Here is a 16,735-nt window from a genome sequence, read left to right as displayed (position 1 = left end):
CTCTTTCATTTTGGTATCAAATTGTGCGCACTCTAAAGGCGCTTATTTTGAAACTATCCCGAGGTCGATCGGATAAAAAAATGAATTTTATAAAAATATTTTTGTAGTGGACGCAAGTCCTGTCCTCGGCTAGGACTCGAGAGAAAAAAAATGGATGCGACCGGTGTCCAAAGCAAGCGATAGTGTTAAATAACTAGAGTTTGAAAATAATTTGCTAGACCTTTATGAAATAATGTGAATAATGGGCAACTTAAAATTAACCTTGAAAGATGACAACTTCACTAGTAGGTGACATGACTTGACATGTACTCCCGAGGCCTTTGTGTGATGGCCTGCTTCCACCAGCAGGTGACAACTCTGGATTATAATGATAATTAATTCAACATGTGTTTTTTCACCTTTTATATTTTAAAGGTATAGTCCCCATTATCAACACAATGTATTCTCATAGCTTTATTAACTTCTAATGCTTCCATGATACATAACTCTTTTAGCATGCAGTTCACTACATATTGGTTCAAGCTTAACAAGGCAATTTCTTCAAACTTAGTCTTGAAAATAATAACAAAAAAATAAAATCTCAAATTCTGCAAAGGTAAAATATTTGCAATAATGAACCAGGAGTTATAACAATGGGCCTTACCTGTAACACTTCCTTCAGTGCACACCTTGTCCACAAATCTGGAGACAAAACGTATTACACTTGCCTCCCGATCACTCTGTTCCTGGTCCTCAAACCCAGACTCGGCATCTAAGCTGTCACTTTCTGCCATACTGTAAAGACAATATTTTCTTTTAGCAAAATTTATCTGATGGAATAAGATACATGATGTATGATTATAAGAATGTATAACTACTGGTATGTAGACATGTATGGGTGAATGGGTATCTCTTAGGCATTTGTTTTTGCATGTAGGGAGGAGTAACTCTCGAACCTGCTGCTATATTGTACTTTGATGCATCTGGTACAACTATTAGTGTTGTACTAATGATTTTGTTTCTGAGGTGTATCAATGTATCGGTACTGGTGGTAATGATCTATTTTTGCAGTAGAGATATCTCGTAAAATTTCAGGCAATTCTTCATTGTTTTATTTAGCAGGTAGTTAACAGTTCTAATAAATAACAACAAATATTAACCCTCATAAGTGAACAAGTAAGGACTTTGTGAATCCAGCCTCCCTGGCTAATCAATGAATTACCTATCAATGGGAGAATGATGTTGCTTTTATTTTCCAAATTACAGTTCTAACAGTTGGCCCAAAGTAAGCCAGTCTTGTGTCGGGGCAAGGCAAACAAAAATGTATAATATACAAGGTACAGCAATGAATGCGAGAATCGCAACTATACAAGTCATAATGGTGTGACCTGTGACAAGTTACTGGTTTCCTGTCCTCATCAAAGCCATTAGAGATTGTGGCCTTCAAGTAAATATTTTATCGAGCAGACACAAGTTATAAAATAGTTAAAGGCATATTTACCAGATAAGTATGGATAGCTATGCCTTCCTTTCTCCCACCTGAAGTATTGGCATTTAGTCATATGAATCTTTAAACAGAACAGTAGAGTACACAATTGAAGTAATGACTTCATATGTTGTACTAAAATACACCAATTTAAATAAATCAAATGATATATTTACCCTTATAAACTCGCCCCTTACCTCATGTGTATGAGCTGGCTGACCCCTTTTACAAATAAAATATCTCAGAAATGCAATTTATAATTATAAGTGTCTTAAGAAGGCCAATTATAATACAACTGAGGTCATATTCTGCAATATGACCTCTAACCAGCTAGTAATAAGACTAATAATACAAAATTATCTGAATGCTAGCATTATTAAGCAGCATTATTTTAATATAAACAAAAAATAAGATCTACAGGTTTTCCAAAACAGAAATAACCTAACCTAACCCTTTAGATTCCAATATATATAAAATGAACTATCAAATAAAACAGGTTTAGAATAAATTTAATCTCAACCAATCCCACAATAATTTTTATCTCATCCAATGTATACATTTCTTGCAAATAAATATTAGTCTCTCAAGAAGGAGAAAAAGATGAACGAGCCAAATTCTTAATGATGAATATCCAAGCGTAAAACATTTAAGATAAACATTTTAATATTTACAGATAAAGACAGAACTTGCCTGTTAGTTATGCTGTTACTCGCATTGTCTCTATCATTATATGTACGTCTATGAACAGCTGCGTTGATATCTAAAGGTATTCGTAGAAATACCATTCTATTTGCATAATGGATAGCTTGTGAGTAGAGTGTAGATTCCTCCTGTTCAAATAATTCACGCTGTTTTTCTGAAAATATGAGAAGTTTGTTGATTAACTAATTATAAACATCAGAACATTTAAAGCTATAGTAGTAAAAAATAAAAAAAAATCTTTTATGCCATGTGGTAGAGACTAACTTCATCCCCAACTTTAAAGGTATAATAAAATAACAGACATTAGAGTGTCTCAAGTACTCAAATATTTACACCAAACTACCACTAGCTAGAAGGTGGGTCACCAAGAACTTTCTAATATAAACTGTTGCGAAGACTGTATTCATTTGCACCTATAAAATAAAACATCCAGTGAAGTCATATACAGTTACGAGGAAAGGCTAGAGGCGTTAAACATGCCAAAACTAGAAGATAGAAGAAAAAGACGTAATATGATCACCACTTACAAAATGCTAACAGGAACAGACCAAATTGACAAAGAGGAATTCCTGAAACCAGCAACTTCAAGAACAAGAGGACACAGATTCAAGCTAAGGAGTCAAAGGTGCCAAAAATGTATTAGAAAGTTTTCTTTTGCAGAGTGGTAGATGGTTGGAACAAGTTAAATGAGAAGGTGGTGAAGGACAAAATTGTCAGTAGTTTCACAGCGTCATATGACAGTACTGGGAAGACAGGACACCATGAGTGTTGTTCTCATCCTGTAACTACACTTAGATAATTACAAGAGACTGTTTTGGAAGCTGGAACTCACAGTGACAAGAAGCATGGATTAAAAAAATTATTAAATACAAAAAAAAAAAAGAGAGCATTTATAAGAAGCAATGAACACCACTGGAGGAATATCGTTAGCAGAGTCCCATGTGGATCAGTACGAGTGGCAGTAATATTCATTGTACATATAAATGATCTACCTGAAGGGACACAGTGCTATACGAACAAAGTTGCAAATGATGCTTAGCTACTGGGAAGAAGTGAAAACCTAGATAACTGTCATATCCTACAAATAACCTAAACAAAATAGAATACAATATGAAATAATGGCACATAATGGAGTGCAGAATTAGTGAAACCCAGATACAGTACATTTAACCTACAAATAATATAAAAAGGCTCTAAAATTATGGCAATGAGATTCAGTAGTAGTACTGTTACCAGAAAAGCATATCAAGGTCAAAATTTCAGAAATGACATGCAACCCACACATCTGAAAATGAAGAAATGCGACATTTCGTTCCATCTTGGACCATCATGAAGTTGTGTTGTAACTCATCGTCTGTATTTCAGGAATGCCTTCACAATTCATGGATAGAGAAATGATTAACACTGTTTATGATATTGGTGAGGCCTGAATCAGAATATGTAGTACTGTAGTTGTATGGTGTTCTTATCTCCAAAAACATGTAAAATAGAAAAGGAACCAAGACAAGCCTTACATGCCAAAACTAGTGGACAGGATACGAAAGGTGATATGATCATCACATACAAAATTGTGACAGGAATTGAGAAAAGGGTTACAAATTTTTTTGTAATCATTAAGAGATTCAAATTAAGAAAAATACGCAGAAAACTTAAACAAATTATCTTTTGCAAATAGAGTAATAAATGGATGGAATAAAATAATGAGGGTCAATGTATGCAAAAACCATTGAAAATACAAATACAAATATTTATTCAGGTAAAGTACATACATACAAGGTAAGATACAAAAGTTGATGGATTTATAGATAGAGCTAGTATATACAATGCCTAAAGCCACTATTACGCAAAGTGTTTCGGGCAGAAACGGTTAAGTTTCAAAACATCACATGACAAAGATAATATGGAAGATGTGACACCATGAGGGAGCCGGTCGGCCGAGCGGACAGCACGCTGGACTGTGATCCTGCGGTCCCGGGTTCGATCCCGGGCGCCGGCGAGAAACAATGGGCAGAGTTTCTTTCACCCTATGCCCCTGTTACCTAGCAGTAAATAGGTACCTGGGTGTTAGTCAGCTGTCACGGGCTGCTTCCTGGGGGTGGAGGCCTGGTCTAGGACCGGGCCGCGGGAGACAGTAAAGCCCCGAAATCATCTCAAGACAACCTCAAGAAGATGAGTGTAACTCTCATCCTGCAACAACACTTAGATAACTAAACAAACACAAGTACATACAGAACTTGTCACCTTGTTAGTACTAAGCCTTACTTGGATCAATGTTGGGCCAGAGTCTCATTTGTTCTGCTGCTATCTCAAGCGCCGATGGCTCGTGAGGTCTGTAGTATGATAATCTTCCTTCTTTCCAGGAGCCTGTATCTGAGGGCTGACAGACAGACACGATAAGGTTCCTAAAATACAAATTATTACCAATCGGTTAATACCACAGCCCCCTATTCCCTGTGATAAAAGTTTAGATGATTGGACTGGGAATCAAAATTCTCAAAATTTTCTTCAATCAATAACACAGATCTTCACTTTATGAAAATGGGAAATATATAAATGTAAAAATAAAGTCTAATGCCGTCTGTAAGCAATAGGCTAAATCCTATGTTACCTAAATATGAGAAACCTATTTGGATGATTATTAGTCTGAAAAATGCTCTTTCACGCAAGGTAAACAACAATTTACCACTTAACATATTAGAAACATATACTGAAAGTCAATGCTTTCTTTCATAGGGATTCAGCAAGTAAAGATAAATAATACCTTAGCTAATGGGAAGCTGTGGTTAACACATTTTCAGAAATTTTAAAGGAAATAAATACCTTAAAATTTTAAGTAATTTGAAATATTAGTTCACACAGAGAATCATTAAATAATAAAACTGAAGATATTTAAATGCAGCTCACTAGTGTAATATTAAAATGAAAGTTTGTGGTTTCACTAGAGAATTTCTGGAACTTCATGGACTCAGAACAATTGAATGCTTAATTCTACAGTATATTTATAGATGAAAACTTGCCAGGCAAAGCGTACTTACTGACCAATTTCCTTTTTAGGGTGGTCTGAATATAGATGGCGATAATGTTGAGTGAAAAAAATTTCGGACAAGGTTGTTATAACAAGTGTTTGGGAAGTATCATGGACAATCAGAAAAAAAATTCCAGGCGACTTGTGAGAGTTGGGAAGGATATGCAATGGAATGTGGTGTGGGCAAGTGGGAGGAAGAGGCCTATTCAACCAACCCAAGTTTGTTTAGGGTTAGAGCATGGCATTTGAGCATTCAATCATGTGATATTCCTGGAAATATCCCCAAATGTAAGGCCATCCATACATCATGTCAGCTACAATGGTAGGTAGTGTGATTGCTTAAATAAACAAGAAATCCAAGAGAAATCATTGTGATGACTTTTTAGAAGAAAGTTGGCATTATTATAAAGGCTAAAGCCATTAGCTTTGACTATTTTGCTCCAAGTGAAAAGTAATGCCTAATAGAAAAGCAGAAAGTAAGGCTAAGGTGCAGAGTATAGAGGTAAGGCAGTCTGGGAGTGGTATATGAATCAATCTCAACATCAACAATATCCAACACATACCATCTAAATAATTATGTACCATCAACTGCTTTCGAGGATTTGAATGTCTCATACTGTCAAGCAAGCAAGCAAGCAAGCAAGCAAGCATGCCTGCATACATATACATACATACATACATATATATATAACTCCGTTGAATCTTCGGGATGTCAATCTACTTTTATGGTCAGAACAAGAATTTTACCCTGCCTCAGTTCAAGGGCATCCAGAATGCAAAATTTTGCTAGTACAGAATACATATAATTGGTATCGAATCTACTTTAATAATTTGATAACTTCAAAACAATCATTTTATAAGCCCAAGATTAGATTTGAAAACAATTATTTGAATACCATTCTAACCCATTCTGAAATAAGTATGCAATGATAATTCATGTTCTACATACTGTACTTACATCTCTAGGGTTAACCGGACTAAGAGATGGATCCTTGACACAAGATATATCTGAACAGATTGAGGTACGACTTGTCTGTTGTGATCGATCTTGGTAGAGGCTCTTGATCTCCTTCTGGACATCTTGATAAAATGATGCTTCCCAAAACTGCTGATTACCCCACACAGTGTGGTCCTGCAACAACAAAAATATATCACTGACATGAATGACACCACAACACAGAAAAGAAGAATTCATGTTCTTCTATTGCCTGTGGCTGCACTTTGACTTCATTTCTAATTCTTCTATCACAAACAATACTCTCCCAAAATGCTAAACTATTAAATCAACTTGGTGAGTACCAAATCTCAATTTTTTCAATCTGGTAAATTTTCTTCTCAATTGATAAGAATATTCTCTATTAACACCTGAAGTTCCAAGACTGTTACTCAAGAGACATCATGTGAATTAGACATAAAAATACCCGGAAGACAAAGCAATGAGTGGGATTGGGTGGTTATAAATAGGAGCTGCCTCGTATGGGCCAATAGGCCTTCTGCAGTTACCTTTGGTCTTATGTTCTTATGTAATATTTAACAATAAAATCTTTTAAGCATGTAGTGTAAATTTGCACATGGACAAGACTGACAACATATGGTGTCAGCCATACACCGCGCACAGTCTGGATCTGCATGTCAACCTGTGTTCGTAATATATGCTTATACAAAATAAATTTTATTAAAATTTGGTAGTTGTATATAATCTTGTTAATTATTATAATACTGCACAGTAATTATGGTATTCGTGAAAGTTTTAATTTCTGAGCAAATCTCAAAGCTTGTACAAATTTATTAACAAATGGATGAGATTAAATCAGCCACATCTGATGTAATGGTATGGATGCAATTGGAATGTATGATAACACTTGCAACAAACACCATTGCACCTGTAGTGTTGTTTATTATTGTCCTTAAATTTGTAAAGACTATGTGGAGATTCAGTTAAACGAGGTTCATTACAGCAAGGTATTCAGTGGTATAATTTTGTAAACAAAAGCAAATAGCCATGGTAAACAAGACGATTATAGTAGACTGAAATAACAATATTGATTAAGTAGTACAATACCATTAAAAGTGGGTATTGTACGAAGTCCAAACATGACCAAAATATTGTATTGTATATGACCGAAGTCATGTACCAGCCCATGCTCAAAAGGCCCTACCAGCAACAACACATCATGGTCAAGGGACAGAACCTACAGGCAGTCAACAACTTTACCTATTTTGGCGCCATACTCTTAAGAACGGTAAACACAGATGCAGAAGTTAGCAACAGGATCGTCAAGGCCAGCGCTGCCTTTGGAAGATTCCGTGAGAATGTCTGAGAGCGGAGGAGCCTCGGCCTTTTGGATGTTTTGATGCAAACTGGATGTTTGCTGTGCAGTGATATTCATCACTCTCCTCTATGCAGGCATGACATGGACCGTCTACAGCAGATACGTCAAACAGCTCAATCACTTTTACCATCTCCGCAGACTCCTCTGCATCATGTGGCAGGACAAAATTATGGACACAAGAGGTCCTGGAAAGGGGGCCAGTATTCTCCATGTCTACACCCTACTACAGAAAACTCAGGTCAGATGGCCAGCCTATGTTAGAATGCCTGACAGCTAATTGCCAAAACAGCTGCTGCATGGAGAATCATGTCAGGGCACACATTCAGTTGGGTGGTAGAAGAAATGATTCCAGGACTGCCTCAAAGTGACCCTCAAAGACCTAGATATTAACCCCAGCACTTGGGAATTGTTTGCTCAGGACCATCCAACTTGGCGAAGCTAAGTCACCACAGGGGGCCCGTGCAGCAGAGAATAAACGGACTGCAGAGGTCTAGAGGAAACGCACTGTGCGCAAAGCTAGAGCAACCTCCATTCCTACAGCAGCAGCACCCACCCACACACATAACTTGTGGGGGCAAGCCTTCCAGGCCAGGATTGGTCTCATTAGCCATCTTCGGACACATAGCCACCAATCTTCGATCTGATGTAGTCATGGTCATTTTCAACTCTGAAGGACGATCATCACCACTTTTAGTCTTCATAAGTCTTAAAATTTAACATCACAAACCAAATCTATAGAATTTACTATACTAGTCATCTGAGATTATTTCAAAGAGCAGTCAAGACCCTTAACATTTGTGTTGTGATCTTGACTATACAAACTAATGACAATTTTTGTCGCCATACTGTACATCCACCCCACTAAACAAGTTCCACTCAAAGTAGTCAACTCATTTAATAAATATTTTGATTTTATGTTCCCTTTGGGGAACACAAATTTTTCTACCATTTTTTCATCTGGGTACTTCCTTACCAACTAGCATATGAAAGACATATCAGGTGGTGACCTCATGCAACTAGCAACTTCCTTACCAACTAGCATATATCAGGTGGTGACCTCATGCATAATCATTCTTTGACTACATTCAGGTGTTACACACAATTAGAGAATAGCTTGAAATATCCATTACAAATTTCCACTTGATAGTTATCTTTCATATGCTAGTTGGCTAACTTCGATATGATAATTTGGCTAGCTTCTACATGATAGTCTGGTTATTAAACAAGTGAAGCAACTGCCTCTTGCTCTGATATGTACCTGGATTGTCCCTGAATTAGGTTCTGGGAGTTATTCTATGCCCAAGCCTTGCCGGGGGCCTGGCTTGACTTGTGAGAGATTGGTTCAACACACAGTTGCTGGGGCATTATTCAATAAGTTAAATTTTAATGAAAAGATAAAACTGGAAAAACAAATATGGAACCTACAAAGTCAATGGGAAACTGTTCTAAGTAATAAAAAATCTCATGCAAGGAATAGAACAACTGATTGCCAAAGCATACTTTTTGAAATATGTTCCTTTGTGGAAGGAAAGTAAAAAAAAAAGAAAGGACCAGCTTAGGAGAGCACAGAAGACATTGCAGAAGGAAAAAATAATGAAAATGCTAAAGCAGAAAATTATCCCTACAAAAAATATATATAAAAAATAATAATTTAAGCAGGGTGATTGAAGAAATAGAACACACACTGAAGCAATCATATCAGATTGAAGAAATGCAATTAGACCAGACAATCAACCAAGAGATCATAGCCCATAAAATGAGGTCAACAGGAATAACAGGTGAAGTAGGGCAATGGATATTCAACTTTCTGTCAAACAGAATACAAAGGGTAACAGTCAAATTAAGAACGAGTCCAAGCAGTCAAAACTCTGTACCTTGCGGCACAGTCCATGCAACCACCGCTTTTCCTTATTCTCATATCAGGTATAGACAAAAATACAAGTCAGATAACACCAAAATCATAAAAATTACTTCTGTAGAAGACATTGAAAAAACTAAAAGCTGGTATTAATAAGGTTTTTGATTGGGAAGCAGAAAATATCATGATTTTAACAGTGATGACTTCCAGGAACTTAGGTATGGTAAAAAATGAAGACCTTAAACAAAATACAGGGTACAAGGGTATTTTGAAGTTTATAATATTATTAGTTACACTAACCTGGATACAAGTATATGCAAACTGGATAACTCCCGTGCATAGCTTACGACAAAAGGCAGTGGATAGTGGAAGAAGGGCCGCAGCCACTCCGTGTTCATCAACTGGAGAATCATCCTGGGAATTAAAGTTTTGATTGATAAAATTAGACCAAGGATCAAGTGCGGGAATTTCAATTAACCTGTGTTTATAACAAACCTTATGAATTAACAGTAGGAGGGGGGTTATATAAGTAATTATCAAGTTAAGGCCCTGTGATTGCTCACAGAGCCATCAGTCTATAAGGGTTCTAGAAACACATTCTGCCAGCCAGGCTCTAATGACCTGTTCACTCATCATTATAGTCTGGCCATTGGTCATGTGCTTGGGAAAGGAAATCTGACTATACAAACTCGAGCCACTAATGAGACCAACTAGTCATCATACAAAAGAATAAACATCCTACTCCACTCCAAAGAGAAATTAAACAAATTATTGTTCTGCTAACTACTGTACCAGATGGGCCATCCTCCACTACCCTGACTGGCACTAGGTGGCCATACCACTGCTACAACACTACATCAATCTCACTAATTGCCTGGTGATCCACACTTCCTACCTCTAACTGTGCAGAGGCCACTATGATAAATGTTGTATTTATCTATGTTGGATAAATGTTGTACCCTAGGCACCTTGGTGGTGCCAAGGGACTTCACTCTCAAGCACGACGTGAAACTAATTACTATATATAACAAGCACCCTTGCATGTGATGTCTTACAGATGATTCATTGTGCTGACTGTGTTTTTCACTCGAGTATGTAGTCTTACTTAATTGTTTACTTGGCCATAAGTTGCTCTTAATGTTTTTTGGCAAAGTTTTTTCACTTAGATATCATAAAGTATAATGCTCTCGCACCTAAGTTTCTTCCTTGGGTTTGGCTTCGGGTTGGTTTTCTAGCTACCATGTTCAAGTTTGGTCTCATCGGCTTCATGTCTGATTGTGTGTGTTCAGTTTGAGTGTTATAAGTTGCTTTCTGACTATCCACATCTTCCTCCATAACTCTTTTCTTTGGGTAAAGGGTCTGTTTCCATCCTCATGAGTGTTAGCATTTTCTGGGTGTGAAGCAAGATTCTGCGTGAGCAACCAACTCAAGCCAGCTACATTTCATGCTATCAATTGTCTATGGACTAGTGCACTTTCTTAAAGGTGCTTGGTACCTTCATGTCACCTGGCATGGACACTATGCAACCTCCCATCTTTCATAAGGAAGATATAGAGAAGTTATTTCTCAACTTGAGAGACCAAATGGAAGATCACGAATGAGTTGCTCATTCCTTAGCACTGATTTCTCTGTCTGCCTTATCTGGTACTCCATAATGCCCAGCTTCCAAATTTTCTCCTCAACTGGCAGCTCCTAAGCACCCCCATTTGGATCCCACGCATGCGCCCATTGAAGATACAAAGGACGAGGTTCTAAGGCCTTTCCCACCCCAGAAATTGTGTTCAGTACGGAGGACGCCATCCTGAATCTCTTGCCACCAACTTCCTTCTTTGCTTGGGGAAGTTAGTCTTTCCTTCTCACAAAGTGTCGGTACTCCTGGTAGTGACTAATTACCTAGACAGTAGTAAGCAGAAAAATAATTAATGATAGTTTATTTCAATTTCCATTTGGAAGGAGTTTGTTGAGTCAAATGTTTGTCCTTTTGACTGATAGCAATTTGGTTTCAGAGGTAGTTAATTAAATTTACCAGTCTCCCTTCGCCAATTACATGACCAGAGTGCTCGGAAAGCATTTCACTTAATGCCCTAATTTTTACACGTTCACACTGCTAACCTTTCTCACCTTATTAAAATCAAAATTATCTAATAATTGTGTATGTTATTTATAATATTAAGTCAGACTACTGTAGTTGACTAAAAATTTTAAAAACATATCTAAACAGGTCATTAATTTCTAAAACACGAGCAAAATATAATCGGCAATGAAGAAAATGAAGATATAAAAATATTGGCAAAATAAATTTCTCAATACTTTCGTGAGTGAGGTAGGTTATGACATCATTATTGCTTCACATCACATGACCAGCACACAAACACACACTCTTGGTGGAGGCCAAGACCGTCAGCAGTTTCAAAGCGTTATATGACAAATAGTGCTGGGAAGACGGGACACCACAAGCGTAGCTCTCATCCTGTAACTACACTTAGGTAATTACTGCATATTTGGATACATACATATATGTACATCTTATTTGTCACTCACCTGCAGTGCACAATTCATGAGACGAACAACTAGATCAAACTGTTGGTGTTCAAGTACAGCTTTGTTACCCTGTACATGATGGCTCAGCTCAGTACACAGGGCCAAGCGTGCAGCTTTACTCTTCAGAGCTCGTAAGACAGCGGGGAAGGTCTTCCTGGCATCACTAATTTTATTTTCAAATATGCAGTTAACACAATTTCTCATTACCTGCAGAGTAAAAACTTTTAAGGATACTGACAATACAATATTGCTACAGATTTTAAACTTTACCAATAATATACTGAAGTAGAATACCCAGTGACATGACAAAAATGTGATATATCTATAAAATAATCTTTGGAGCAGGACAGGGTCAATCCCTGCCCTACCCCAAAAATTTTCTTTTGAGTCAAAATTTCTGATATAAAATATGCTTTAATAATTATACTGGAATAACTAATGCTAAATGTAATAGACCAAAATATTCAAACTATAGGAGTGCTGATGACTTTCCAAAATGACTTATTCCAAGGAAAATCAGACGAATATTTATGTAATACGTATTTGCAAGACATACAACACTCACTTCTAATCTTCTAGCAGAACTGGATACCATGCCTCGGCCAGATTGAAGACTAGAGATGTGAGGCCCCATGGGAACAATTCTGGGCTGGCCAGCCTTCTGCGGAATCCTTCATGTGCAAATTAAAAATGTATATATATTACTAAGCATCTAACAAATTAAATACAGCATGTAAGTAAAACATGTATTATGCAAATATATGAAACAAAACGATAGATTTTAGGCCCAAGGCCCGATGCCAAGATCTGTATCATTTGGCATTATATAAAATAAGTACATGGTACCAACACAACCTCCAAAGGATACCTGATCAACCAGGCTGTGACTCATACGTCAGGCTGCGAGCAGCCGCGTCTAACAGCCTGGTTGATCAGTCCAGCAACCAGGAGGCCTGGTCGACGACCGGGCCGCAGGGACACTAAGCCCCGGAAGCACCTCAAGGTAGCCTCAAGGTAAGGTACCAAACAAAATGAGCTATTTGACTCGCAAACGTATAATAGTATTAAGATGGGTGAAAGACCCAGCAGTACGGTAAGCGCCATTCCCCAAGACAAAATCAAGGTTCCCTATCCCCAGTAATAAGACGGGTCTTAACCCTTGTTATTCAATAATCACTTGTTCCAAATGATTAATTACCATCGACATTTTTCACCCAATGCTATTGGGGTGTACGTTATTCAATTCAATAAATAAGATTCATGTGACATTTGGATGCAATTGTTTTCTATTGTATATTTGACCATTGTTTACTGAGAACGTTTTCACAAGGTGAGATGTAAGAATATTCTTCTTTTGCTTTCATGTTTTAAGTGTCTTGTAAACCTTTGAGGAGTTATATTTGGTACTGTGTTGGAAATTTGAAAAAAAAACAAATAAAAAGCTACATGTTTTACTAAATCAGGCAACACAACATACCATAATTATTTTTGTTTGGCTTGCATCCAATAGCACAAAATATATTAAATCACTTTAACTTGTATATAATGTTTTTGTTACATATACATAAATTAATCCAATAATTAACTTGAAGAAATTATAAGCACAAACATAGTTTAAAATCTTTAATCCTGGTTACAACTGAGGTTTGTCACAACATTCTTATGTCCCATTCTCTCCTCCACCACATAATACTGCTTTTTGTTTATGATGGCACTTAAAATCTCACCCCCTTTCCCCTTCTCTCCGTATCCTTCACAATTTCTGCCATTTCTACACTGTGCATGCTGCTTTCTTTCAACAAAGGTTTATCAGTTATATACAACAGCATCTTCAACTTCTATTCTTACTGAAATTTGTATGTACAACTGTTCTTATTAGAATTTATAAATTTTGTTTTGAATTTCTGATCATAAGACACTTACATTCCATTAATGTTTATGTAAATTTATTACAATAACTTCCCCAACATTCGGAAAATGTGTATTGCAAGATACATCTTGTAATAATGCAAATTATTACTGTGAAGATCAAATATTTAAATGTTATGTTCTATTCATATAAAACAAGTTATCAATCCAGTACTTACTTAACTTTTTTGGCTGTGCCCTCATCAATAATGCTCTGCACTTTCTGAGCATCGATGTGTGGGAAGACAGGTTGGTGGATTCGAGTAAATGAACCTTCGGTAGGCTTTGGAATCTTAGCAACAAATGGCTGGGGGTTAGGGTTCTCATTGCTATACAGCTGCTGAGCAAGTTCCTGCAGACAGACATCAAGGTTAGAGCATAAACTTAACAAATATTCTTAGCAAGTTACACCACAAGGGGTCAAGAAAAGGAGAGAGAGCCAGTGCAGAAAGGTAAGACATGGCAAGTGGCTAAGCTTAAATACTGATAAGATGGATTTGGTTGCATCTAATTACAGAAATTGATTGTCAAGCCTAGGAGGAGACAAAGGAATTTTGAATATTAAGGATTAATTGTACAATCATGACAAATAAAAGGTCAAGGAAGAGAGTAATTATGTTTACAGAAGAATGTATAAGAGGCAACCCACAGTAGCGTGGATGTGAATATTTAATTTTTAGACCCAAATTTGAATTTCCAATGAATCAACTGAATGAAACAAGAGGAAAGTGAATCGCATTCTGAAAGGTTATGAACAAGTTATTATAAATATACAATATTCCAATTGGAATGAGATATACTCTCTGTCCAAGAACAAGGCACCCAAGTTTTAAGATGCAGGACGAGTTTTACACACATTTCATGCTAAAAAAGTCTTGATTCCAATTTTACAGCACACTCTTGATATTGAGCCATCGCTAAAATAGAAAATCAATATTATACTCAAAACCAAAATTAATGTAACACAAACTCTCTTGGTTTTATTTTAGTTCCCATTCTATATGAACAGTCATGGCTGCATAGAAACATCAAATGCAAGGGACAATGTGTGTGTGTGTGTGTGTGTGTGTGGTCTCACCCAGGCTTCGTAGCAAGTAGTGAATTGGTGGCAACATTACTAGGCAATGGAGATACTGTAGCAGTTTTGTGGCATCTTTTAGACAAACAAAAATTAATTGGAATTTTTAATAATTTACTGTGGTTTGATGACCTATTATTTACAGTACCTTAAGACTAAGCAAGCTTTCCTTATGCCTTATGCCTAGGTACATAAAATAAGGATGATAATGCAATGATATTAACTGTTTATATGTTCACTTCCTCCTGAATGTGACTAGTTCACCAGAAACAAACTGCTCAGCATAAAGAACATTGCAGGGTTCTGTTCCTGAACCCATTATGCAACTCCATAACCTATCCCCTACTAACAAAAATAGTATGTGGGTGGTGTGTAAAGATTAATAACATAATGGGTTCAAGAAACTTCAGCCCAATGTTCTTCAGACTAATCAACTTTTGAATTAGTTACATTCTTTTTCCATTTACCTATCATGCACCCCACAACTATCCAGGGAAAGTAAATACATGGTGCCCATAAGAATATGGCATTAATGACAATTGGAGTGGAACCCTGTCAAAAATGACAAAAAAATATGAAACTTCACCAAACTCTCAAGAATACTCTGAAGGTCTGGTAACACCCCCAAACAAAGCTTACTTAAATCCAATTTTTATGGGTGTACTTTTGGTCGTAAGAAAACAAGCAACATTGAGTTATTTAGAATTATATTTTCATTGAACACACTTTTATTCCAGTATCGTTACTTTATTTCTTTACGACTTATGATGTTCAGTGGCATCTTTGCTCATGTTGAGTTTTCTAACATCCTCAATATTTGCAACTTGGATCAACATCATTGGTTACAATACTGTCACTCTACAAAGATGTTACATGTTTAAGCAAATAGAAAGTATATTACAAATTCAATATTAGCAAAATAATCAGATGAGAAGCCTTGTTACCAGGACCCAAATGCTAGGCAGCAACTGTGCCACAACTGCCACTCAAGGTCATAACATTATCCCCAGTCAGCTGTTCCACATGTATGACACTATAAACATTGTATTGTACCTCTTCCATATTCCACATATATAGTCAGAATGTAGTGGTGCAGTACTGCCAAGTCATTTTGAAATACTGTACAGTATTTTGATGTTATTTAAAGCAAGCATTTTTTTATTATAAATACTGTAAAGAAAAATATAAAGAAATAAGGTACATAATTCCTTTCTAAACATGAAATACTTCAAGAAAAATAGTGTAGCAGTCAGTTGTAGGCCAAGTTAAGTCACCTAAACATGTAACAAAATGCAAGCATGGATCTCCTCTTCATTTGTGCCATGAATATTTATACTCTGACCCTCTCCAGGAAAACTTTCATTATAAATGAAGGCAAAAATAGAAGAAATCAAGACAAGAAATAAGCAGTACTCTTATTACACATTAGTTGTGTGCAGGGATGTTAGTGTTGGTGGTGGACACACACGTGACACCACCAAGAAAGGTCACTATACTACTGCCTCCCCATTAGCTCTCTTGTATTTACCAGTGTATCTGAACAACCACTTAAAAATGTATTACTGTACTATTATACTATATCTGGTTATATATAAATATTGCCAAGATACAGGCCTATATGAAGACTTTTTCAGCATTTATAATATGTGAAGAATTAATAAACATCCCTTATACCTGCTTAATGAAATACAATCCATACAAAGAGTAATAATGAAGCCTTTATGGACAGATTTAATTCATGTACATCCAGGAAGAGAGAGAGTGAAGCCATAAGTGAAGCAGAAAGGGTGAGCATGGTGGGAAGGGAGATCAGCATGCTGAAAAC

General features: G+C 36.6%; 1 protein-coding gene across 6 annotated transcripts in view; it reads right to left on the bottom strand.

Annotated features, from left to right (window-relative positions):
* Sbf (SET domain binding factor) overlaps positions 1–16,735 on the bottom strand; it is an 84,960-nt gene that overhangs the window by 44,138 nt on the left and 24,087 nt on the right. For all 6 annotated transcript variants that reach the window (XR_011228526.1, XM_045748671.2, XM_069324849.1 and 3 more), the window contains exons 12-19: positions 14,012–14,184; positions 12,490–12,595; positions 11,925–12,131; positions 9,684–9,797; positions 6,151–6,324; positions 4,430–4,544; positions 2,156–2,321; positions 644–774 (exon numbers count right to left, since the gene is read on the bottom strand). Coding sequence is in view for 5 of the 6 variants with exons in the window: in XM_045748671.2 (XP_045604627.1) it covers positions 644–774; positions 2,156–2,321; positions 4,430–4,544; positions 6,151–6,324; positions 9,684–9,797; positions 11,925–12,131; positions 12,490–12,595; positions 14,012–14,184 (1,186 nt within the window). In the remaining variant the exon portion in view is untranslated. The remainder of the gene's footprint in view (positions 1–643; positions 775–2,155; positions 2,322–4,429; positions 4,545–6,150; positions 6,325–9,683; positions 9,798–11,924; positions 12,132–12,489; positions 12,596–14,011; positions 14,185–16,735) is intronic.

Source organism: Procambarus clarkii, chromosome 2 (assembly GCF_040958095.1).
Source record: "Procambarus clarkii isolate CNS0578487 chromosome 2, FALCON_Pclarkii_2.0, whole genome shotgun sequence".
NCBI lineage: Eukaryota > Metazoa > Arthropoda > Malacostraca > Decapoda > Cambaridae > Procambarus > Procambarus clarkii.
The sequence above is the reverse complement of the archived record's forward strand: the minus strand, read 5'-3'. Positions and strand labels throughout refer to the sequence as shown.